This window comes from Bufo gargarizans, chromosome 1 (assembly GCF_014858855.1).
Source record: "Bufo gargarizans isolate SCDJY-AF-19 chromosome 1, ASM1485885v1, whole genome shotgun sequence".
Lineage (NCBI taxonomy): Eukaryota > Metazoa > Chordata > Amphibia > Anura > Bufonidae > Bufo > Bufo gargarizans.
This window is the reverse complement of record NC_058080.1, coordinates 229,302,279-229,327,533: the sequence shown is the minus strand read 5'-3', so window position 1 is coordinate 229,327,533 and position 25,255 is coordinate 229,302,279. Positions and strand designations below refer to the sequence as shown.

The 25,255-nt window shown below is 43.9% G+C and overlaps 1 protein-coding gene across 5 annotated transcripts in view; it reads left to right on the top strand.

The window, feature by feature from the left end:
- Nucleotides 1-1,343: 1,343 nt before the first annotated feature.
- PRDM5 (PR/SET domain 5) overlaps nucleotides 1,344-25,255 on the top strand; it is a 275,642-nt gene continuing 251,730 nt past the window's right edge. For 4 of the 5 annotated variants that reach the window (XM_044270578.1, XM_044270496.1, XM_044270423.1 and 1 more), the window contains exons 1-3: nucleotides 1,348-1,413; nucleotides 1,518-1,620; nucleotides 20,014-20,097. In XM_044270578.1, the coding sequence (XP_044126513.1) occupies nucleotides 1,528-1,620; nucleotides 20,014-20,097 (177 nt within the window). In that variant the 5' untranslated portion in view covers nucleotides 1,348-1,413; nucleotides 1,518-1,527. Of the gene's footprint in view, nucleotides 1,414-1,514; nucleotides 1,621-20,013; nucleotides 20,098-25,255 lie in introns of all 5 variants that reach the window. The other variant, XM_044270343.1, reaches the window with a different exon arrangement.

Below are 25,255 nucleotides of genomic sequence, written 5' to 3'. Positions count from 1 at the left end.
CAGTGGACATTTCAGCATGACAATGACCCAAAACACACAGCAAAAGTGGTGAAGAAATGGTTATCAGACAACAACATTAACGTTTTGGAGTGGCCCAGCCAGAGTCCAGACTTGAATCCAATTGAGAATCTGTAGAGGGAGCTAAAGATCAGGGTGACGGCAAGAAGACCCTCCAACCTGAAATATTTGGAGCTCATTGCTAAAGATGAATGGGCAAAAATACCTGTGGAGACATGCAAAAAGCTGGTCTGCAATTATAGGAAGTGTTTGATTGCTGTAATAGCCAATTAAGGCTTTTCTATTGATTATTGAGAAGGGTATGAATAATTTTGGACTGGACACTTTTTGCTCAAATGTAAATAAAAGCTGAGAAATGTTATTTTTTTTTCCACAATAATGCCTCTTGTACATCGTCTTATTATCTTTTGGGAGACACCTATGTCATTTCCCGTCAGAAAATTACTTGCTGGTTGAATAAAAGTAACTTTAAGTCAAAATTTGCCAGGGGTATGAATAATTATGGGCAGCACTGTATATAATACTCACCTGTCCAGGGTGCCATGATGTCATGCAGCGATGCAAATCTCACCTCTTCTGGCCAGGTCTGCTTTTGCAGAACATTGCAGGCAACACAATGATGACATCATGCTGCCTGCATCACAACAAAGCATGGGAATGAATGGGCAGGGAAATAATGATCTGCTTGTTCTGCCAGCACTGCCAACTGCTCAATTGCATCTGCATCCAGGGGACACAGATACAATTGAGTGCAGGGGCCTCAGAAACCAGGTGAATTGACCTGGTGCCAAGGAGAGGGGGTTCAAAACGTGGGCGATTCTCGGGAAAACCAAGAACGTTGGCAGCTCTGTATGGTAAATTTACTGAACATAGATGTGAACAAATGAAGCATTTTATTTTTGTTATCCAATAAAAGGTTTCAGACCTGCAGCTCTCTTACTTTGTTTCTCTTAATGGGAACGATAAAAGATGTACTAGACTTTTTGGCTTTGCTGGTTGCATACTAAAAGCTTCTTCGTTGCTTCCTCCTCTAGGTTGGCCAGGAGGCATGTTTAAGGCCAGGCATCCTCAAACTGCGGCCCTCCAGCTGTTGCAAAACTACAACTCCCAGCATGCCCGAACAGCCTACAGGTATCGCCTAAAGCAGGGCATTGTGGGAGTTGTAGTTTTACAACAGCTGGAGGGCTGCAGTTTGAGGATGCCTGTTTTAGGCAGTGAAGAACTCCCCACCTCCACCCCTGTGAGTAACTTCACTGGAATGCCGGGAGTTGTAGTTTGCGGAGAGTAGGGAGGGAGGAAGAAAGCACACGTCACTACAGGCTGCGAAACCTCCCACAGCCCAGGAATGCAGGCATGAAATCCAGAATGAGAAAGGAACTACACAGCCACAGATAAGTAATAAAAATGCAGACAAGCACACTTTTGTATACTATTAGTGAGGACCTGCCTAAGATGTTCAATGATTTAGTTATTTCATGATGTCCTTTTCTAAATAGCAGAGCCATAAAGATGCTGGGCATGTATGTGCCAGACAGATTTTCTCTGAAGTCTTCCAAGGTCCAAGATGGGATGGGGATATACACCAGCAGGAGAGTGAAAAAGGTTTGTGTCCTTACATATTAAAGCCTTGGAGAGTGGCTCAGCTACCCTGGAAGCAGTTATAGCAGCTACTCAGCCCTGTGAGCAGAGCTGCCACATCTACACATGAAGAGCACAGACACTCAGTGCTGGAAAGGAGGGTCAGCATGACTCCTGGATGTACAGGACCTTTCACTTTTGTGAGCTCTTGTAGACAGGTTCCTCCAGCAAGTATCTTCTGTTGTAGCTTGCAGATTGCTGCAAGAGCAGTCATATTTAACTTGCTGCATCTTAAGAAGTCATCAGCCTTAGTTTGTATTTTTGTTGCAGTTATTCACTACTGCAGGAGATATTACCTTGTAGTTAATGGCATTTAAAGTTCTCACTCAAACAATATCACTAAAAAGAATAGTTTTAAGTGTGCATTGCTTTTATTTTTTAACTACTCCCTGCCCTTCTCAGTTGAGGTTTTGTTGCAGATTTGAGCAAGTTTTCTCCATTAGAATCTTTAGGGAAAAACCACATGAATAAGAGTACAGCCACACGCAGTGGCCATGCTGTGGTCAAGAACCGCACAGGCAATTAGCCCGCAGCTTCCTTTCATTTATTTAATGAAGACTCCATTGTATAGTCAGTCTTCATTGTTAATGGTGGCGCGGTATTGAAGGTGCTGCGCCGCCATTAACAATGAAGAGCGACTACGCAGTGCGGTCTTTATGAATTAAAGTAAAGAAAGCTGTGGGCTAATTGGCCATGTGGTTCTTGACCTCAGCAGGGCCGCAACTGAACCGCAGCACGGTTGCTCCGTATGGCCGTACCCTAAAACTGCACAGAAAAAAATGCTAATACTTAAGTACCTTGTACTCCAGTGATGCGGTTTTTCATAGAAGCAGGACTAGGAAAACCAAACCCCAGTAGTAGAGCTGAGTGAATTGATTCTAGTTGAATCCAAATCTTTTGTGTTCGAATCAGATGAATCTATCAAAATGGCTACCACCTTTTTTACAGATCAGAAGATGGCATCTGCCACCAAAAAGGGATAATATATAGACCATGTTTCAATTTAAAAATAAAATCCGGCAGTGAAGTGCATTATTAAATAGACTATTACCACCGCCTACTATTCATTTACCCATAGCCATATATGTTGCTATTACTTTGACATTACCAATGCTGCTTGGCGGTAAAGAGCTTGGAAGTGGTTAAATACAGTCATAGGAGACCTCAGAGTTTTCAGGATAATTGGGCCACTTTAGGTCACAAGTAGAGTTGAGCGAACACCTGGATGTTCGGGTTCGAGAAGTTCGGCCGAACATCCCGGAAATGTTCGGGTTCGGGATCCGAACCCGATCCGAACTTCGTCCCGAACCCGAACCCCATTGAAGTCAATGGGGACCCGAACTTTTCGGCACTAAAACGGCTGTAAAACAGCCCAGGAAAGGGCTAGAGGGCTGCAAAAGGCAGCAACATGTAGGTAAATCCCCTGCAAACAAATGTGGATAGGGAAATTAATTAAAATAAAAATTAAATAAATAAAAATTAACCAAAATCAATTGGAGAGAGGTTCCATAGCAGAGAATCTGGCTTCCCGTCACCCACCACTGGAACAGTCCATTCTCAGATATTTAGGCCCCGGCACCCAGGCAGAGGAGAGAGGTCCCGTAACAGAGAATCTGTCTTCATGTCAGCAGAGAATTAGTCTGCATGTCATAGCAGAGAATGAGGCTTCACGTCAGCCACCACTGCAACAGTCCATTGGCATATATTTAGGCCCAGCACACACACAGGCAGAGGAGAGAGGTCCCGTAACAGAGAATCTGGCTTCATGTCAGCAGAGAATCAGTCTGCATGTCATAGCAGAGAATGAGGCTTCACGTCAGCCACCACTGCAACAGTCCATTGGCATATATTTAGGCCTAGCACACAGGCAGAGCAGAGAGGTCCCGTAACAGACAATCTGGCTTCATGTCAGCAGAGAATCAGTCTGCATGTCATAGCAGAGAATGAGGCTTCACGTCAGCCACCACTGCAACAGTCCATTGGCATATATTTAGGCCTAGCACACAGGCAGAGGAGAGGTTCATTCAACTTTGGGTAGCCTCGCAATATAATGGTAAAATGAAAATAAAAATAGGATTGAATGAGGAAGTGCCCTGGAGTCCAATAATATATGGTTATGGGGAGGTAGTTAATGTCTAATCTGGACAAGGGACGGACAGGTCCTGTGGGATCCATGCCTGGTTCATTTTTATGAACGTCAGCTTGTCCACATTGGCTGTAGACAGGCGGCTGCGTTTGTCTGTAATGACGCCCCCTGCCGTGCTGAATACACGTTCAGACAAAACGCTGGCTGCCGGGCAGGCCAGCACCTCCAAGGCATAAAAGGCTAGCTCTGGCCACGTGGACAATTTAGAGACCCAGAAGTTGAATGGGGCCGAACCATCAGTCAGTACGTGGAGGGGTGTGCACACGTACTGTTCCACCATGTTAGTGAAATGTTGCCTCCTGCTAACACGTTGCGTATCAGGTGGTGGTGCAGTTAGCTGTGGCGTGTTGACAAAAGTTTTCCACATCTCTGCCATGCTAACCCTGCCCTCAGAGGAGCTGGCCGTGACACAGCTGCCTTGGCGACCTCTTGCTCCTCCTCTGCCTTGGCCTTGGGCTTCCACTTGTTCCCCTGTGACATTTGGGAATGCTCTCAGTAGCGCGTCTACCAACGTGCGCTTGTACTCGCGCATCTTCCTATCACGCTCCAGTGTAGGAAGTAAGGTGGGCACATTGTCTTTGTAGCGTGGATCCAGCAGGGTGGCAACCCAGTAGTCCGCACAGGTTAAAATGTGGGCAACTCTGCTGTCGTTGCGCAGGCACTGCAGCATGTAGTCGCTCATGTGTGCCAGGCTGCCCAGGGGTAAGGACAAGCTGTCCTCTGTGGGAGGCGTATCGTCATCGTCCTGCCTTTCCCCCCAGCCACGCACCAGTGATGGACCCGAGCTGCGTTGGGTGCCACCCCGCTGTGACCATGCTTCATCCTCATCCTCCTCCACCTCCTCCTCATCCTCGTCCTCCTCGTCCTCCAGTAGTGGGCCCTGGCTGGCCACATTTGTACCTGGCCTCTGCTGTTGCAAAAAACCTCCCTCTGAGTCACTTCGAAGAGACTGGCCTGAAAGTGCTAAAAATGACCCCTCTTCCTCATCCTCCTCCTCCTCCTCCTGGGCCACCTCCTGTTCCATCATCGCCCTAAGTGTTTTCTCAAGGAGACATAGAAGTGGTATTGTAACGCTGATAACGGTGTCATCGCCACTGGCCATGTTGGTGGAGTACTCGAAACAGCGCAACAGGGCACACAGGTCTCGCATGGAGGCCCAGTCATTGGTGGTGAAGTGGTGCTGTTCTGTAGTGCGACTGACCCGTGCGTGCTGCAGCTGAAACTCCACTATGGCCTGCTGCTGCTCGCACAGTCTGTCCAGCATGTGCAAGGTGGAGTTCCACCTGGTGGGCACGTCGCATATGAGGCGGTGAGCGGGAAGGCCGAAGTTACGCTGTAGCGCAGACAGGCGAGCAGCGGCAGGATGTGAACGCCGGAAGCGCGAACAGACGGCCCGCACTTTATGCAGCAGCTCTGACATGTCGGGGTAGTTGTGAATGAACTTCTGCACCACCAAATTCAGCACATGCGCCAAGCAAGGGATGTGCGTCAAATTGGCTAGTCCCAGAGCTGCAACGAGATTTCGCCCATTATCACACACCACCAGGCCGGGCTTGAGGCTCACCGGCAGCAACCACTCGTCGGTCTGTTGTTCAATACCCCGCCACAACTCCTGTGCGGTGTGGGGCCTGTCCCCCAAACATATGAGTTTCAGAATGGCCTGCTGACGTTTACCCCGGGCTGTGCTGAAGTTGGTGGTGAAGGTGTGTGGCTGACTGGATGAGCAGGTGGAAGAAGAGGAGGAGGAAGCCGAGAAGGAGGAGGTGGCAACAGGAGGCAAAGAATGTTGCCCTGCGATCCTTGGCGGCGGCAGGACGTGCGCCAAACAGCTCTCCGCCTGGGGCCCAGCTGCCACTACATTTACCCAGTGTGCAGTTAGGGAGATATAGCGTCCCTGGCCGTGCTTACTGGTCCACGTATCTGTGGTTAGGTGGACCTTGCTACAGATGGCGTTGCGCAGTGCACACTTGATTTTATCGGATACTTGGTTGTGCAGGGAAGGCACGGCTCTCTTGGAGAAGTAGTGCCGGCTGGGAACAACATACTGTGGGACAGCAAGCGACATGAGCTGTTTGAAGCTGTCTGTGTCCACCAGCCTAAATGACAGCATTTCATAGGCCAGTAGTTTAGAAATGCTGGCATTCAGGGCCAGGGATCGAGGGTGGCTAGGTGGGAATTTACGCTTTCTATCAAATGTTTGTGAGATGGAGAGCTGAACGCTGGCGTGTGACATGGTTGAGACGCTTGGTGACGGAGGTGGTGGTGGTGGTGTTGGTGGTACATCCCCTGTTTGCTGGGCGGCAGGTGCCAACGTTCCTCCAGAGGCGGAGGAAGAGGCCGAGGCGGCAGCAGCAGAATAGGCCGAGGCGGCAGCAGCAGAAGAGGTAGCAGGGGGAGCCTGAGTGACTTCCTTGGTTTTAAGGTGTTTACTCCACTGCAGTTCATGCTTTGCATGCAGGTGCCTGGTCATGCAGGTTGTGCTCAGGTTCAGAACGTTAATGCCTCGCTTCAGGCTCTGATGGCACAGCGTGCAAACCACTCGGGTCTTGTCGTCAGCACATTGTTTGAAGAAGTGCCATGCCAGGGAACTCCTTGAAGCTGCCTTTGGGGTGCTCGGTCCCAGATGGCGGCGGTCAGTAGCAGGCGGAGTCTCTTGGCGGCGGGTGTTCTGCTTTTGCCCACTGCTCCCTCTTTTGCTACGCTGTTGGCTCGGTCTCACCACTGCCTCTTCCTCCGAACTGTGAAAGTCAGTGGCACGACCTTCATTCCATGTGGGGTCTAGGACCTCATCGTCCCCTGCATCGTCTTCCACCCAGTCTTGATCCCTGACCTCCTGTTCAGTCTGCACACTGCAGAAAGACGCAGCAGTTGGCACCTGTGTTTCGTCATCATCAGAGACATGCTGAGGTGGTATTCCCATGTCCTCATCATCAGGAAACATAAGTGGTTGTGCGTCAGTGCATTCTATGTCTTTCACCGCTGGGGAAGGGCTAGGTGGATGCCCTTGGGAAACCCTGCCAGCGGAGTCTTCAAACAGCATAAGAGACTGCTGCATAACTTGAGGCTGAGACAGTTTCCCTGGTATGCATGGGGGTGATGTGACAGACTGATGGGGTTGGTTTTCAGGCGCCATCTGTGCGCTTTCTGCAGAAGACTGGGTGGGAGATAATGTGAACGTGCTGGATCCACTGTCGGCCACCCAATTGACTAATGCCTGTACCTGCTCAGGCCTTACCATCCTTAGAACGGCATTGGGCCCCACCATATATCGCTGTAAATTCTGGCGGCTACTGGGACCTGAGGTAGTTGGTACACTAGGACGTGTGGATGTGGCAGAACGGCCACGTCCTCTCCCAGCACCAGAGGGTCCACTAACACCACCACGACCATGTCCACGTCCGCGTCCCTTACTAGATGTTTTTCTCATTGTTATGGTTCACCACAACAACAAATATATTATTTGGCCCAATGTATTGTATTCAAATTCAGCGGGATATAAATTTGAGGCCTAGTATTTAGGCGCTGGGTGACCGGTATGGATTTAGTGACAGAATTAGACTTGGAAATGCACAGAAGCGTGTGTGTGAAGTTATTCTGAATGACCCAATGTGCACCTTGAATATTATATACCCTTTTTGGGATAGATTTCAAATAGCTCTGATATAGCAGGAACCACTAAATTATGAAATTGCTAAATTGGGAATTGTACTTCAACCCAGAACAAAAAATGTGCTTTGACGGACACTAAATATCTTGCCCAGCAACAACAGTACAGCGGTGGTAACGAGAGATTTAGAGGGATTTAAATTTGAGGCCTAGTATTTAGGCGCTGGGTGACAGGTATGGGTTTAGTGACAGAATTAGACTTGGAAATACACAGTAGCGGGTGTGTGTGAAGTTATTCTGAATGACCCAATGTGCACCTTCAATATTATATACCCTTTTAGGGATAGATTTCAAATAGCTCTGATATAGCAGGAACCACTAAATTATGAAATTGCTAAATTGGGAATTGTACTTCAACCCAGAACAAAAAATGTGCTTTGACGGACACTAAATATCTTGCCCAGCAACAACAGTACAGCGGTGGGTAACGAGAGATTTAGAGGGATTTAAATTTGAGGCCTAGTATTTAGGCGCTGGGTCACCGGTATGGATTTAGTGACAGAATTAGACTTGGAAATGCACAGAAGCGTGTGTGTGAAGTTATTCTGAATGACCCTATGTGCACCTTCAATATTATATACCCTTTTAGGGATAGATTTCAAATAGCTCTGATATAGCAGAAACCACTAAATTATGAAATTGCTAAATTGGGAATTGTACTTCAACCCAGAACAAAAAATGTGCTTTGACGGACACTAAATATCTTGCCCAGCAACAACAGTACAGCGGTGGGTAACGAGAGATTTAGAGGGATTTAAATTTGAGGCCTAGTATTTAGGCGCTGGGTCACCGGTATGGATTTAGTGACAGAATTAGACTTGGAAATGCACAGAAGCGTGTGTGTGAAGTTATTCTGAATGACCCTATGTGCACCTTCAATATTATATACCCTTTTAGGGATAGATTTCAAATAGCTCTGATATAGCAGAAACCACTAAATTATGAAATTGCTAAATTGGGAATTGTACTTCAACCCAGAACAAAAAATGTGCTTTGACGGACACTAAATATCTTGCCCAGCAACAACAGTACAGCGGTGGGTAACGAGAGATTTAGAGGGATTTAAATTTGAGGCCTAGTATTTAGGCGCTGGGTCACCGGTATGGATTTAGTGACAGAATTAGACTTGGAAATGCACAGAAGCGTGTGTGTGAAGTTATTCTGAATGACCCTATGTGCACCTTCAATATTATATACCCTTTTAGGGATAGATTTCAAATAGCTCTGATATAGCAGAAACCACTAAATTATGAAATTGCTAAATTGGGAATTGTACTTCAACCCAGAACAAAAAATGTGCTTTGACGGACACTAAATATCTTGCCCAGCAACAACAGTACAGCGGTGGGTAACGAGAGATTTAGAGGGATTTAAATTTGAGGCCTAGTATTTAGGCGCTGGGTCACCGGTATGGATTTAGTGACAGAATTAGACTTGGAAATGCACAGAAGCGTGTGTGTGAAGTTATTCTGAATGACCCTATGTGCACCTTCAATATTATATACCCTTTTAGGGATAGATTTCAAATAGCTCTGATATAGCAGAAACCACTAAATTATGAAATTGCTAAATTGGGAATTGTACTTCAACCCAGAACAAAAAATGTGCTTTGACGGACACTAAATATCTTGCCCAGCAACAACAGTACAGCGGTGGGTAACGAGAGATTTAGAGGGATTTAAATTTGAGGCCTAGTATTTAGGCGCTGGGTCACCGGTATGGATTTAGTGACAGAATTAGACTTGGAAATGCACAGAAGCGTGTGTGTGAAGTTATTCTGAATGACCCTATGTGCACCTTCAATATTATATACCCTTTTAGGGATAGATTTCAAATAGCTCTGATATAGCAGAAACCACTAAATTATGAAATTGCTAAATTGGGAATTGTACTTCAACCCAGAACAAAAAATGTGCTTTGACGGACACTAAATATCTTGCCCAGCAACAACAGTACAGCGGTGGGTAACGAGAGATTTAGAGGGATTTAAATTTGAGGCCTAGTATTTAGGCGCTGGGTGACAGGTATGGATTTAGTGACAGAATTAGACTTGGAAATACACAGTAGCGGTGTGTGTGAAGTTATTCTGAATGACCCTATGTGCACCTTCAATATTATATACCCTTTTAGGGATAGATTTCAAATAGCTCTGATATAGCAGAAACCACTAAATTATGAAATTGCTAAATTGGGAATTGTACTTCAACCCAGAACAAAAAATGTGCTTTGACGGACACTAAATATCTTGCCCAGCAACAACAGTACAGCGGTGGGTAACGAGAGATTTAGAGGGATTTAAATTTGAGGCCTAGTATTTAGGCGCTGGGTCACCGGTATGGATTTAGTGACAGAATTAGACTTGGAAATGCACAGAAGCGTGTGTGTGAAGTTATTCTGAATGACCCTATGTGCACCTTCAATATTATATACCCTTTTAGGGATAGATTTCAAATAGCTCTGATATAGCAGAAACCACTAAATTATGAAATTGCTAAATTGGGAATTGTACTTCAACCCAGAACAAAAAATGTGCTTTGACGGACACTAAATATCTTGCCCAGCAACAACAGTACAGCGGTGGGTAACGAGAGATTTAGAGGGATTTAAATTTGAGGCCTAGTATTTAGGCGCTGGGTCACCGGTATGGATTTAGTGACAGAATTAGACTTGGAAATGCACAGAAGCGTGTGTGTGAAGTTATTCTGAATGACCCTATGTGCACCTTCAATATTATATACCCTTTTAGGGATAGATTTCAAATAGCTCTGATATAGCAGAAACCACTAAATTATGAAATTGCTAAATTGGGAATTGTACTTCAACCCAGAACAAAAAATGTGCTTTGACGGACACTAAATATCTTGCCCAGCAACAACAGTACAGCGGTGGGTAACGAGAGATTTAGAGGGATTTAAATTTGAGGCCTAGTATTTAGGCGCTGGGTCACCGGTATGGATTTAGTGACAGAATTAGACTTGGAAATGCACAGAAGCGGTGTGTGTGAAGTTATTCTGAATGACCCTATGTGCACCTTCAATATTATATACCCTTTTAGGGATAGATTTCAAATAGCTCTGATATAGCAGAAACCACTAAATTATGAAATTGCTAAATTGGGAATTGTACTTCAACCCAGAACAAAAAATGTGCTTTGACGGACACTAAATATCTTGCCCAGCAACAACAGTACAGCGGTGGGTAACGAGAGATTTAGAGGGATTTAAATTTGAGGCCTAGTATTTAGGCGCTGGGTCACCGGTATGGATTTAGTGACAGAATTAGACTTGGAAATGCACAGAAGCGTGTGTGTGAAGTTATTCTGAATGACCCTATGTGCACCTTCAATATTATATACCCTTTTAGGGATAGATTTCAAATAGCTCTGATATAGCAGAAACCACTAAATTATGAAATTGCTAAATTGGGAATTGTACTTCAACCCAGAACAAAAAATGTGCTTTGACGGACACTAAATATCTTGCCCAGCAACAACAGTACAGCGGTGGGTAACGAGAGATTTAGAGGGATTTAAATTTGAGGCCTAGTATTTAGGCGCTGGGTGACAGGTATGGGTTTAGTGACAGAATTAGACTTGGAAATACACAGTAGCGGGTGTGTGTGAAGTTATTCTGAATGACCCAATGTGCACCTTCAATATTATATACCCTTTTTGGGATAGATTTCAAATAGCTCTGATATAGCAGGAACCACTAAATTATGAAATTGCTAAATTGGGAATTGTATTTCAACCCAGAACAAGAAATGTGCTTGAACGGACACTAAATAACTCGCCCAGCTACAGCACTAGGGACAGATTTAGCTGGATATAAATTTGAGGCCTAGTATTTAGGCGCTGGGTGACCGGTATGGATTTAGTGACAGAATTAGACTGGGATATGGCCAAAAAATGAACAGACTATTGCTGGTTAAATGCACTTGGTGTGACAGCTTCACCCTGATGTAGGCTTTAGCCAAAAAACAACCACACCATTGAGGGTTAAATGCACTTGGTGACAGGCGCAGCTTGCCCCTGATTTTGTATATGGCCAAAAAATGAACAGACTATTGCTGGTTAAATGCACTTGGTGTGACAGCTTCACCCTGATGTAGGCTTTAGCCAAAAAACAACCACACCATTGAGGGTTAAATGCACTTGGTGACAGGCGCAGCTTGCCCCTGATTTTGTATATGGCCAAAAAATGAACAGACTATTGCTGGTTAAATGCACTTGGTGTGACAGCTTCACCCTGATGTAGGCTTTAGCCAAAAAACAACCACACCATTGAGGGTTAAATGCACTTGGTGACAGGCGCAGCTTGCCCCTGATTTTGTATATGGCCAAAAAATGAACAGACTATTGCTGGTTAAATGCACTTGGTGTGACAGCTTCACCCTGATGTAGGCTTTAGCCAAAAAACAACCACACCATTGAGGGTTAAATGCACTTGGTCGCAGCTTGTGCTGGCGCACCACAAGACACAAAATGGCCGCCGATCACCCCAGAAAAATGAGACTGACAAACGGTCTGTGCAGCCTAAAAACAGTGAGCAATTGAGGATCAGCAGCTCAATGATCCACAGCTGCAGATCGATCAGTTAATCAAGTCCTTTGGAGGAGTTAATCTGCCTAATCTCGCCCTACTGTCGCAGCCGCAACCTCTCCCTACGCTAATCAGAGCAGAGTGACGGGCGGCGCTATGTGACTCCAGCTTAAATAGAGGCTGGGTCACATGGTGCTCTGGCCAATCACAGCCATGCCAATAGTAGGCATGGCTGTGATGGCCTCTTGGGGCAAGTAGTATGACGCTTGTTGATTGGCTGCTTTGCAGCCTTTCAAAAAGCGCCAAGAAAGCGTCACAAAAGCGCGAAGAAAGCGACGAACACCGAACCCGAACCCGGACTTTTACGAAAATGTCCGGGTTCGGGTCCGTGTCACGGACACCCCAAAATTCGGTACGAACCCGAACTATACAGTTCGAGTTCGCTCATCCCTAGTCACAAGTATTCATACCTGAATTTAATCTGCTGACTGATTCTTTAGAATTGGACTCAATACTAATTTCAAGATATTCGTACATACTCACTACCACACTTACATGTGAGAGTACTGCATCCCGTTTATTGCTTTCACAGGCACAGCAACTTATCTGTATGAGAGGTTATGGTTAGTACTGTAGTTTATTCCAATTTAAGTCAATTAAAGTGATCGACAGTGATTCCATAGGGATTAAACCCCTCTATGATACATTGATAACTTATTAATGGATTCTACAGACATGTCATCAATATTTAAGCCCTGGAAAGCTCCAGAGGTGAACTCTTCTGTATGCTCTCTGCAAATATCTCATGCTATGTCTCTCACTGATCCAAAGTGGTTTTTCAACAATAGTCTTGAATTATCAGTCCAAAGGATAGTTCTGTACTTGGATTTTCCTGTCATCCCCATAGATATCTAGTACAATGGCAGTACTCATGCTCACCAGCAGCTCCAATCAAACTGTTGTGCACTGAAGGAAGGCTGGGCTCGAGCGCAAGTAATCGTGAGATCCCAGATTTGGGGTCCCCAGTGATCAGACTTTTATTAGCTATCCTGTAGATAGGTGATATTCCCTTTTGGGAAACCCTCTTTAAGATGCATATATATATATATATATATATATATATACACAGTACAGACCAAAAGTTTGGACACACCTTCTCATTCAAAGAGTTCTCTTTATTTTCATGACTATGAAAATTGTAGATTCACACTGAAGGCATCAAAACTATGAATTAACACATGTGGAATTATATACATAACAAAAAAGTGTGAAACAACCGAAAATATGTCATATTCTAGGTTCTTCAAAGTAGCCACCTTTTGCTTTGATTACTGCTTTGCACACTCTTGGCATTCTCTTGATGAGCTTCAAGAGGTAGTCACCTGAAATGGTCTTCCAACAGTCTTGAAGTTGTTCCCAGAGATGTTTAGCACTTTTTGGCCCTTTTGCCTTCACTCTGCGGTCCAGCTCACCCCAAACCATCTCGATTGGGTTCAATTCCGGTCACTGTGGAGGGCAGGTCATCTGGCGCAGCACCCCATCACTCTCCTTCATGGTCAAATAGCCTTTACACAGCCTGGAGGTGTGTTTGGGGTAATTGTCCTGTTGAAAAATAAATGATGGTCCAACTAAAGCAAACCGGATGGAATAGCATGCCGCTGCAAGATGCTGTGGTAGCCATGCTGGTTCAGTATGCCTTCAATTTTGAATAAATCCCCCACAGTGTCACCAGCAAAGCACCCCCACACCATCACACCTCCTCCTCCATGCTCCACGGTGGGAACAAGGCATGTAGAGTCCATCCGTTCACCTTTTCTGCGTCACACAAAGACACGGTGGTTGGAACCAAAGATCTCAAATTTAGACTCATCAGACCAAAGCACAGATTTCCACTGGTCTAATGTCCATTCCTTGTGTTCTTTAGCCCAAACAAGTCTCTTCTGCTTGTTGCCTGTCCTTAGCAGTGGTTTCCTAGCAGATATTCTACCATGAAGGCCTGATTCACACAGTCTCCTCTTAACAGTTGTTCTAGAGATGTTTCTGCTGCTAGAACTCTGTGTGGCATTGAACTGGTCTCTAATCTGAGCTGCTGTTAACCTGCGATTTCTGAGGCTGGTGACTCGGATGAACTTATCTTCCGCAGCAGAGGTGACTCTTGGTCTTCCTTTCCTGGGGCGGTCCGCATGTGAGCCAGTTTCTTTGTAGCGCTTGATGGTTTTTGTGACTGCACTTGGGGACACTTTCAAAGTTTTCCCAATTTTTCGGACTGACTGACCTTCATTTCTTAAACTAATGATGGCCACTCGTTTTTCTTTACTTAGCTGCTTTTTTCTTGCCATAATACAAATTCTAACAGTCTATTCAGTAGGACTATCAGCTGTGTATCCACCTGACTTCTCCACAACGCAACTGATGGTCCAAACCCCATTTATAAGGCAAGAAATCCCTAATTAAACCTGACAGGGCACACCTATGAAGTGAAAACCATTTCAGGTGACTACCTCTTGAAGCTCATCAAGAGAATGCCAAGAGTGTGCAAAGCAGTAATCAAAGCAAAAGGTGGCTACTTTGAAGAACCTAGGATATGACATATTTTCAGTTGTTTCACACTTTTTTGTTATGTATATAATTCCACATGTGTTAATCCATAGTTTTGATGCCTTCTGTGTGAATCTACAATTTTCATAGTCATGAAAATAAAGAAAACTCTTTGAATGAAAAGGTGTGTCCAAACTTTTGGTCTGTACTGTACATATATATATATAGCAAACAAATAAAGTAGCAGCACACCACTAAATGCACTAAGACTGAGTGAACAAGTGAATGTGTGAACAGGGTCAAATACATGACGCCAATACTTACTGCAAAGCAGTGAAGAGGCTCTTAGCGCATATTATTGATCAAAAATATGTCGGGCCCACCTACCAGACGACAAGGTAGCTTCTTATCAGGTGGGACCTACTCTAACATGGAGGGTCCAGCTCCATTTTCATTCTGATTAAAAACACCAAGGGTTGGGGGATGGGCGGGGAGTGCTAAGTTCCAAAGAGGATGCCTGGTCCTCTATAATATACATATAAGCAAAAAACGGAACAGCACCTCCTGAGACAAATCGCAGGTGCAAGCTACCAGGCAATAATATAGCAAACAAATAAAGTAGCAGCACACCACTAAATGCACTAAGACTGAGTGAACAGGTGAATGTGTAAACAGGGTCAATACATTCACCTGTTCACTCAGTCTTAGTGCATTTAGTAGTGTGCTGCTACTTTATTTGTTTGCTGTATTATTGCCGGGTAGCTTGCACCTACGATTTGTCTCAGGAGGTGCTGTTCCGTTTTTTGCTTTTATATATAATAGAATTCATAGATATAGACCCCAACAATAAAGATACCAATTCCATGCAGGATAGAATATTGGCAGACCCGATTTAGAAATACCAAAAGAACCAATTCCTACGTCAAATGTCTAAGATATAGTGAAAAACAAATTAGACCTCACAGCCTCAAAAAGAACCAAAAATAAATAAAATATTGGACTTCCTTGAATTCCAGAAAAGTATGAGCAGACTTGAAGTGTTCTAGAAGAGGTATTGACTATATATGCTATGCAAAACTTGCACTTACTGTTACTATGGTATCAACTGAAGAAACATAGATGTAGACATTATGGGTTACTACGGTTATTATTAGTTGACCACTAGAGATGAGTGAATAGATTCTACACAAATCAAATTTATTACAAATTTCCCAAAAGATTCTAATTTGGGCGAATCTGAAACTGATGATTCATCACTCACAAAGCTCTCACAGTGGTGGTCTACATTTTACAGATCAGAAGACAGCATCTGCCAACTAAAAGGCATAATTTATAGACCACTTTTTAATTTGATAGAAAATCAGAGAGTGCATTGAGTTATTAAACAGAATGTTTGTTACCACCGGCTACCATCTGTTTACCCATAGTCATATATGTTGCTGTCACTTTGACATTACTTATACTGTCTTAGCATTATAGAGCATGAAAGGGGTTGGATACAGTCCTAGGAGACCTTAAAGGGAACCTGTCATCAACTTTATGCTGATCTCACTGAGGGCAGCATAAAGTAGTGACAGAAATGCTGATTTCAGCGGTGTGTCCCTCATGAGCTAAAAGTAAGTGGTTGCTGAGAACCAGCATCATAATCATTGCAGCACCGGCCTTGAGAAGAGTCAAATCTACCTGAGAAGAGTCATGGTTATTATAATCTCCTGCTCTCCCGCCCATCTGCTGATGATTGGCAGTTCTCTCCTAGAGAGAAAGGGAGAAAACTAGGTAGAAGACCGTCAGTCATCAGCAGGTGGGCAGGGAGAGCAGGAATTTATGAATAACCATGACTCTTCTCAGGTGGCCGGGACTCTTTTCCAGGGCCAGTTTACAATGATTGTGATGTGGGTTCTCGGCAACCACTTACTTTTAACTTTTAAATGACAGACTGCTTAAATCAACTCACCTGTCTCTACTTTATGCTGCTGTTAGTATGGGCAGCATAAAGTTGATGACAGGTTGCCTTTAAAGTGTCATACTCAACTTTTCAGAGAAATTGGGGCACTTTCAATTTTGGTCAAATTTCCTCGGACCAAATTGAATTTGAGGGCCAATTTGACTAAATTGGATCCAAAATGAGTTTTAAAAAATAAACTATAGTGACCCTATATGATACAGTGGGTTCACTATCCCATACAAACACCTGTGCACTTTTTTTTAAACATTGACATTTGTGTGATTCTTCTAAGGATGCCAAAGCAAAAAGGTTCCTAGTTTATCTGCAAACATGTGTTTAGTGTCATCTGATCTTCTGTGCCTGACCTCTGCCTGTTCACTTTGTTGTACCTGTTCCTACTCCTTGACCTCCACCTGCTTATTTTACTGATTATGTCCCATCTTTGGCCTATTCACTGGTTTGAATAAACTCTACCTGCACCCAACTCAGCTTGTCCATTGACCACAATTCTGCCTGTCCCTTTTGGTGCCATGCAACGTTGTCTTTTGACCTGCTTGGGTCAGCTGTTGAACAGAGACTATTCCAGGAGGTAATGGCCTGGTCGCTTCCGTTCAGTGAAGACCAGAACCATGTATAAAGGTAAAAGGGTGAAAACAAGGGGCACTTACATATATGTAATGCCCTTTGGAGTAGCACTATGCTAAATGTATTCATTGACACAGTTGGTCCCCACCCACTGTGTTACAAAATGTTGTGAAGAAAAGATCTCTGTAAAACATAACACACCAAGATTGCAGATGTGATTCTTGGAGTAAAACAAAAAAATACTGATTCATAGTCCCTATATGTATGCTATTTATGTAAGTACTTCATATATTTATGGGTTTTAATCTGTATTGTACAGTATGTATCCATGATTCAGCTGTCAGTCAGAGGCATAGCAATGATAAATCTCTGAGGGCTCTTTCACACAAGCATATCCCTTGAGGGAATCACGTTCCATGTGAGAGAGAGATTGTGCGATCTGGTCTACAGAAGCCCACAACATTATCATGATTGATAATGCTGTGTGCCTCTGCCTGACCTTTCTGTACCGGAATCATAGTGACATAAAGCTGTCAGTATGATTCTGTTACAGAAAGGTCAGGCATAGGCACACAGCATTATCACTCATGATAATGTTGTGAGCTTCTGTAGCCCAGACCTTACAATCTCTCACAAGGAGTGTTATTCCTGCAAGGGACATGCTGGTGTGAAAAAGTCCTTAGGCTAGGACCACCCCCATGCTGGCATTCAACATGACAAAAAACCTGTGCATGAACCGTTTTTTGTCAAGTTGAAACCTGGCGCTCATGCCAGAAACTGTCCGGATCCCTGCAGGATCCAATTATAGTCAATGGGGTCAATGGAGTCTGGAGGTGCATGGCAGTATACAGCTACCGTAGGCTGGTTATGGTGAACTAACTTTAGCGCAGGTGTGGAGCTAGCCTTAGTCTTGTGCCCTATCCAACACTTGAACCTGTAAGGAGCTCTGTGGCTGTTAGCTGATGACTAAACCACTCTGCCCACACTTTTAACACAACTTGTAAAGATAAATTAATCTATTGTACATAGTGTATACCAAAAATTTCTGGAGATATCAATGCAGTTTAGTAGACACAGGAGGACTGTACACGGAGTTAACCTATATGTGTCTTCCCTTTCTTGTATGACCTCCATCATCAGTCTATGTGCAATTTTACACATTGAGTAGTGTGAAAAAAATAATGTTTAACAGTGCCTAGGACAATGTCCAGTGATCTCCTAGCACAGAGTTGTGGCACAAATGGACCTTTAATTTCAAAACAGGGCCCTAAAGCTGGAATTACACTGGCCGACTGAGCGGCTGATTGTCAGCGCCTTGTTGAGAGAAGGAGACCATGCAATTACATGCAGCAATTTCTTTTACTATATGAGGACAAGGGATCGCCATTGCAATCCCTTATCCTCATATAGAATCATGGTTTCTGAGCAGCAGAACGCTGTTTAGAAAGACCTATCTGCTGCCTTGAAGCCATGATCAGTGGTGCCTGTATGAACGACAGGATGATTAGTGGCACATCAACATGGCCAAATTGTCAAGAACGACCATTTGCTGGAAAGGTCATTCCCGATACTCTGCCTGATTCTCGGGCCGTGTAAATGCACCTTTAGTCACTGCAGTCCTAATCTAAGAATTAAAATATGAATATACACTAATAATATACACTATTAAATAAACATACTTAAAATACACAAGCTAAAATTAATAAAAATGTTAAATACAATAGTATCAATGCTGTATTTTGACCAAAGTTTGTTGTATGGTAAAAAAGTGTCTTTCCAAACGGGTTATTGAACCCGATCAATACCCCAATAGGTAAGGTCGCAATAGTAAAAGTGAACTTGATATTTGGATACAGTTTTTGAATAGTCACTTGTATCTGTGCGACTTAGTAGTCGTAACACTTGTATTATCGCTACAATGTTGTTGCCTGTTATTAGGAATAAGCCGGAGCTGTTTTACTCACAGTTATATATGAAGTGATGCCGGCTTTTGTTGCATCACTGGTGGCGTCCCACGTGTGATGAAGTTCTTTACAGGCAGCGATACGGTATGTGGAGATTTGATTCCAACTAAGTTCAGTGCGGATTCGGGATCCTCAGTGATTATGTACAGCCGTACTGTATTGGGAGTCGATCGGTAATATATTCCTTCTGCGTCTTTAGTGGATATCTCGCAGGGATAGACTTTACCAAAAGAGTCGACTTTCCAGGCAGGCAGATATCCGGCTGGTCTTTGCTTTTATAAGCCAAAATTCACCGATCCCTTGCGTCTTTCTTTCTTTTTAAGCGCTTATTGATCCTCCGGTATTGTGCTTCATTTCATGGGGTAGTTACCATACGCGTTTCGGAGTGACTACGACTCCTTCTTCAGTGGCCACCAGTGATGCAACAAAAGCCGGCATCACTTCATATATAACTGTGAGTAAAACAGCTCCGGCTTATTCCTAATAACAGGCAACAACATTGTAGTGATAATACAAGTGTTACGACTACTAAGTCGCACAGATACAAGTGACTATTCAAAAACTGTATCCAAATATCAAGTTCACTTTTACTATTGCGACCTTACCTATTGGGGTATTGACCGGGTTAAATAACCCGTTTGGAAAGACACTTTTTTACCATACAACAAACTTTGGTCAAAATACAGCATTGATACTATTGTATTTAACATTTTTATTAATTTTAGCTTGTGTATTTTAAGTATGTTTATTTAATAGTGTATATTACTAATAAATATTGTTTATATTAATTATCCATGTGGAACCGAATAGTGGTGTGCCCTACTACTTTTCCCCTTGTTTTCTAATCTAAGAATTATTATTTGTATTATTTATTCTTTTTTTATTCTATTTGATACTCTCTCCTTTTTTTAATTCTCTCTTTTTTCTGTTTTTGTGAAATATATTCATTTTGGCTTCTTTACTTTGTGATTAGGGAGAGAAGTTTGGACCATTTGCTGGAGAAAAGCGGATTCCAAATGAAGTGGATAAAATCATGGATAACAGATTAATGTGGGAGGTAGTGACATTATACAGAGTTTTATGTCTTGTCTTCAAATTGATCAAACATGGTTACTAGAGATGAGCGAATAATTGAAAAATTTGATTTGGCTGCTTCGCCGAATCTTACAAAAAAATAGGTTTCTTGACAAAGCGCAATTCTTTGTAAGTAGTGGGTGCAATGACAGAGTGCGCTGATTGCGCTGCTCCCCATCATTGTACCCCTCAGATGCCACGATCATAGCTGATCACGACATTTGATATAAATAGCAGTGTGTAAAATAAAATAAAATAAATCATACCTAGGGTGGGTTCACATCTGTGTTCTGGATTCCGTTATGGCTTTCCATTATAACATGGTTATAACGGAAAATAACGGAATCCATAAGACGGAAGTCAAAACGGAAGCCTTTAAGAGGCATTCCGTTTTGATCCGTCTTAATAGAAGTCTATGGGAATCATAACGGATCCGTCTGGTTCCCGTTATGCAAGACGGAAAACAAAGTCCTGTCGACAGGACTTTTTTCTCCGTTCTGCATAACGGAAATGGGACGGATCTGTTATGATTCCCATAGACTTCTATTAAGACAGAATGCCTTTTAAAGGCTTTAGTTTTGCATTCCGTCATAATACAAGTCTATGGGCAGTATAATGGATCCGTCCTTCTGTCTTATGGATTCCATTGTTTTCTGTTATAACCATGTTATAACGGGAAGCCATAACGGAATCCAGAACGCAGATGTAAATCAACCATTACCTAGTCCATTTGCTTGCAGCGGGCCAGCCACTACCATCTTGCTTGAAGACCTGGCTTGAAATCCAATGCATCATATGTCTCTACGCATAGGATTTTGTTCATCTTCAAACAATATGGCGTTGAATGGCCTGTCATGAGTAAGAAAACACAAGAAAAACTATAAATATATACAGTACAGACCAAAAGTTTGGACACACCTTCTCATTCAAAGAGTTTTCTTTATTTTCATGACTATGAAAATTGTAGATTCACACTAAAGGCATCAAAACTATGAATTAACACATGTGGAATTATATACATAACCAAAAAGTGTGAAACAACTGAAAATATGTCATATTCTAGGTTCTTCAAAGTAGCCACCTTTTGCTTTGATTACTGCTTTGCACACTCTTGGCATTCTCTTGATGAGCTTCAAGAGGTAGTCATCTGAAATTGTTTTCACTTCACAGGTGTGCCCTGTCAGGTTTAATAAGTGGGATTTCTTGCCTTATAAATGGGGTTGGGACCATCAGTTGCGTTGTGGAGAAGTCAGGTGGATACACAGCTGATAGTCCTACTGAATAGACTGTTAGAATTTGTATTAGGGCAAGAAAAAAGCAGCTAAGTAAAGAAAAACGAGTGGCCATCATTACTTTAAGAAATGAAGGTCAGTCAGTCTGAAAAATTGGGAAAACTTTGAAAGTGTCCCGAAGTGCAGTCACAAAAACCATCAAGCGCTACAAAGAAACTGGCTCACATGCGGACCGCCCCAGGAAAGGAAGACCAAGAGTCACCTCTGCTGCGGAGGATAAGTTCACCCGAGTCACCGGCCTCAGAAATCGCAGGTTAACAGCAGCTCAGATTAGAGACCAGGTCAATGCCACACAGAGTTCTAGCAGCAGACACATCTCTAGAACAACTGTTAAGAGGAGACTGTGTGAATCAGGTCTTCGTGGTAGAATATCTGCTAGGAAACCACTGCTAAGGACAGGCAACAAGCAGAAGAGACTTGTTTGGGCTAAAGAACACAAGGAATGGACATTAGACCAGTGGAAATCTGTGCTTTGGTCTGATGAGTCCAAATTTTAGATCTTTGGTTCCAACCACTGTGTCTTTGTGCGACGCAGAAAAGGTGAACCGATGGACTCTACATGCCTGGTTCCCACGGTGAAGCATGGAGGAGGAGGTGTGATGGTGTGGGGGTGCTTTTCTGGTGACACTGTTGGGGATTTATTCAAAATTGAAGGCATACTGAACCAGCATGGCTACCACAGCATCGTGCAGCGGCATGCTATTCAATCCGGTTTGTGTTTAGTTGGACCATCATTTATTTTTCAACAGAACAATGACCCCAAACACACCTCCAGGCTGTGTAAGGGCTATTTGACCATGAAGGAGAGTGATGGGGTGCTGCGCCAGATGACCTGGCCTCCACAGTGACCGGACCTGAACCCAATCGAGATGGTTTGGGGTGAGCTGGACCGCAGAGTGAAGGCAAAAGGGCCAACAAGTGCTAAGCATCTCTGGGAACTCCTTCAAGACTGTTGGAAGACCATTTCAGGTGACTACCTCTTGAAGCTCATCAAGAGAATGCCAAGAGTGTGCAAAGCAGTAATCAAAGCAAAAGGTGGCTACTTTGAAGAACCTATAATATGACACATTTTCGGTTGTTTCACACTTTTTTGTTATGTATATAATTCCACATGTGTTAATTCATGGTTTTGATGCCTTCAGTGTGAATCTACAATTTTCATAGTCATGAAAATAAAGAAAACTCTTTGAATGAGAAGGTGTGTCCAAACTTTTGGTCTGTACTATATACAGTGGGATGCGAAAGTTTGGGCAACCCTGTTAATCCTCATGATTTTCCTGTATAAATCGTTGGTTGTTACGATAAAAAATGTCAGTTAAATATATCATATAGGAGACACACACAGTGATATTTGAGAAGTGAAATGAAGTTTATTGGATTTACAGAAAGTGTGCTATAATTGTTTAAACAAAATTAGGCAGGTGCATACATTTGGGCACCATAAAAAAGAAATGAAATCAATATTTAGTAGATCCTCTTTTGCAGAAATTACAACCTCTAATTGCCTCCTGTCTGGATTCTGGTTAAAGGTATTTTGGACCATTCCTCTTTACAAAACATCTTTAGTTCATTCAGGTTTGATGGCTTCCGAGCATGGACAGCTCTCTTTAAGTCGCACCACAGATTTTCAATGATATTCAGGTCTGGGGACTGAGATGGCTATTCCAGAACGTTGTACTTGTTCCTCTGCATAAATGCCTTAGTGGATTTTGAGCAGTGTTTAGGGTTGTTGTCTTGTTGAAAGATCCAGCCCCGGCGCAGCTTCAGCTTTGTCACTAATTCCTGGACATTGGTCTCCAGAATCTGCTGATACTGAGTGGAATCCATGCGTCCCTCAACTTTGACAAGATTCCCAGTCCTTGCACTGGCCACACAGCCCCACAGCATGATGGGACCGCCACCCTATTTTACTGTAGGTAGCAGGTGTTTTTCTTGGAATGCTGTGTTCTTTTTCCTCCATGCATAACGCCCCTTGTTATGGCCAAATAACTCAATTTTAGTTTCATCAGTCCACAGCACCTTATTCCAAAATGAAGCTGGCTTGTCCAAATGTGCTTTAGCCCACCTTAAGCGGCACTTTTTGTGCTGTGGGCGGAGAAAAGGCTTCCTCTGCATCCCTCTCGCATACAGCATCTGCTTGTGTAAAGTGCGCCGAATGGTCGAACGATGCACAGTGACTCCATCTGCAGCAAGATGATGTTGTAGGTCTTTGGTGCTGGTCTGTGGGTTGACTCTGACTGTTCTCACCATTCGTCGCTTCTGTCTATCCGAGATTTTTCTTGGTCTGCCACTTCGAGCAGGGCCGGCTCCAGGTTCATGTGGGCCCTTGGGCGATAAATCCCAGTGGGCTCCCATGAGGCATTTTTTTACATTGACATGTCCCCCTGTGGCTCCCACACGGTATAATGACCCCCAGTGGCCCCTATACAGTACAATGACTACTAGTGGCCCTTTACACAGTATAATGAACCCCCAATTCCCCCCCCCCCCTGTATAATGACCACCTGTGGCCCTGCATTCAGAATAATAACCCCCAGTCGCCCCGATTCAGAATAATGACCCCCAGTAGCCCCCACACTGGGGGAATACTGTATGGAGGGGGCTCTGGGGGTCATTATACTGAATGGAGGGTCATTGGTGATCATTATATTAAATGGGGGACACTGGGGGTCATTATACTATGTAAAGGGCCCTCACAGTATTATGACCCCACAGTGACCCTCCATTCAGAATAATGACCCCCAGTCGCCCCCACACTGGGGGTTATACTGTATGGAGGGGGCACGAGGGGTTATTATATTTAATGGGGGCTCTGGTGGTCATTATGCTAAATGGAGAGTCAATAGGGATCATTATACTGAATGGGGGCACTGGGAGTCATTATACTGTGTAAGGGGCCCACACAGTGTGATGAATGACCCCCCCAGTGGCCCCCTCACATACCTATCATTGCAGGGGCGCTGGCGGTCCTGTCATTCACTAACCGCAGCTCCCTGCGCTCCTTCTCTCCGCCGGCCGCTGCAGCAGTGAGCCAGGCCTGGAGGAGAGAAGGAGATGTGCAGTGATGTAGCTAGGGCCCCACAGCAAATTTTAGTACACCCTCTCCCCCCCAATGTGTGTTTACATCACGTTTTTCCTATCGGTTTGATGTATACAAATGTGCAGCACTCCACGTTTTTGTATCCTGCAGAGTCAAGTAAAAAATGCATACATTAACGTATATGTTTTTTTACAATGGAACTGTATGGTGAACGGACGCCACTGTACGGCATCAGTCTGAGGCATCTGGTAACGCATATATTTTTGGTATACATTAAATGGATGGCACAAATGGGATGTGAACCCAGCCCTAGTGTCAGAATAAGCACCAGTACACAGCGGAGCAGCGTGGCGGAGAGGGAGGCCGCCATGTACTGACAGAATGCTACCTGGTCCTGGTGGTCAGTGGTGAGGGCTATGTTTCCCAAGGATCATTTTCTACAGGGAAATACAGGGCACAGTATAATACACTAGAATCTATATACTATAAAGATATCAGCCCTACCCCCGAATAAGGCTACTTTCACACTTGCGTTCAGAGCGGATCCGTCTCAGACGGATCCGCTCATATAATGCAGACGGTGGCTTCGTTCAGTACGGATCCGTCTGCATTATATTGTTAAAATATTTCTAAGTGTGAAAATAGCCTCAGACGGATCCGTCCAGACTTTCAATGTAAAGTCAATGGGGGACGGATCCGTTTGAAGATTGAGCCATAGTGTGTCATCTTCAAACGGATCCGTCCCCATTGACTTACATTGTAAGTCTGGACGGATCCGTTTGCCTCCGCACGGCCTGCTGAGCGGAGTT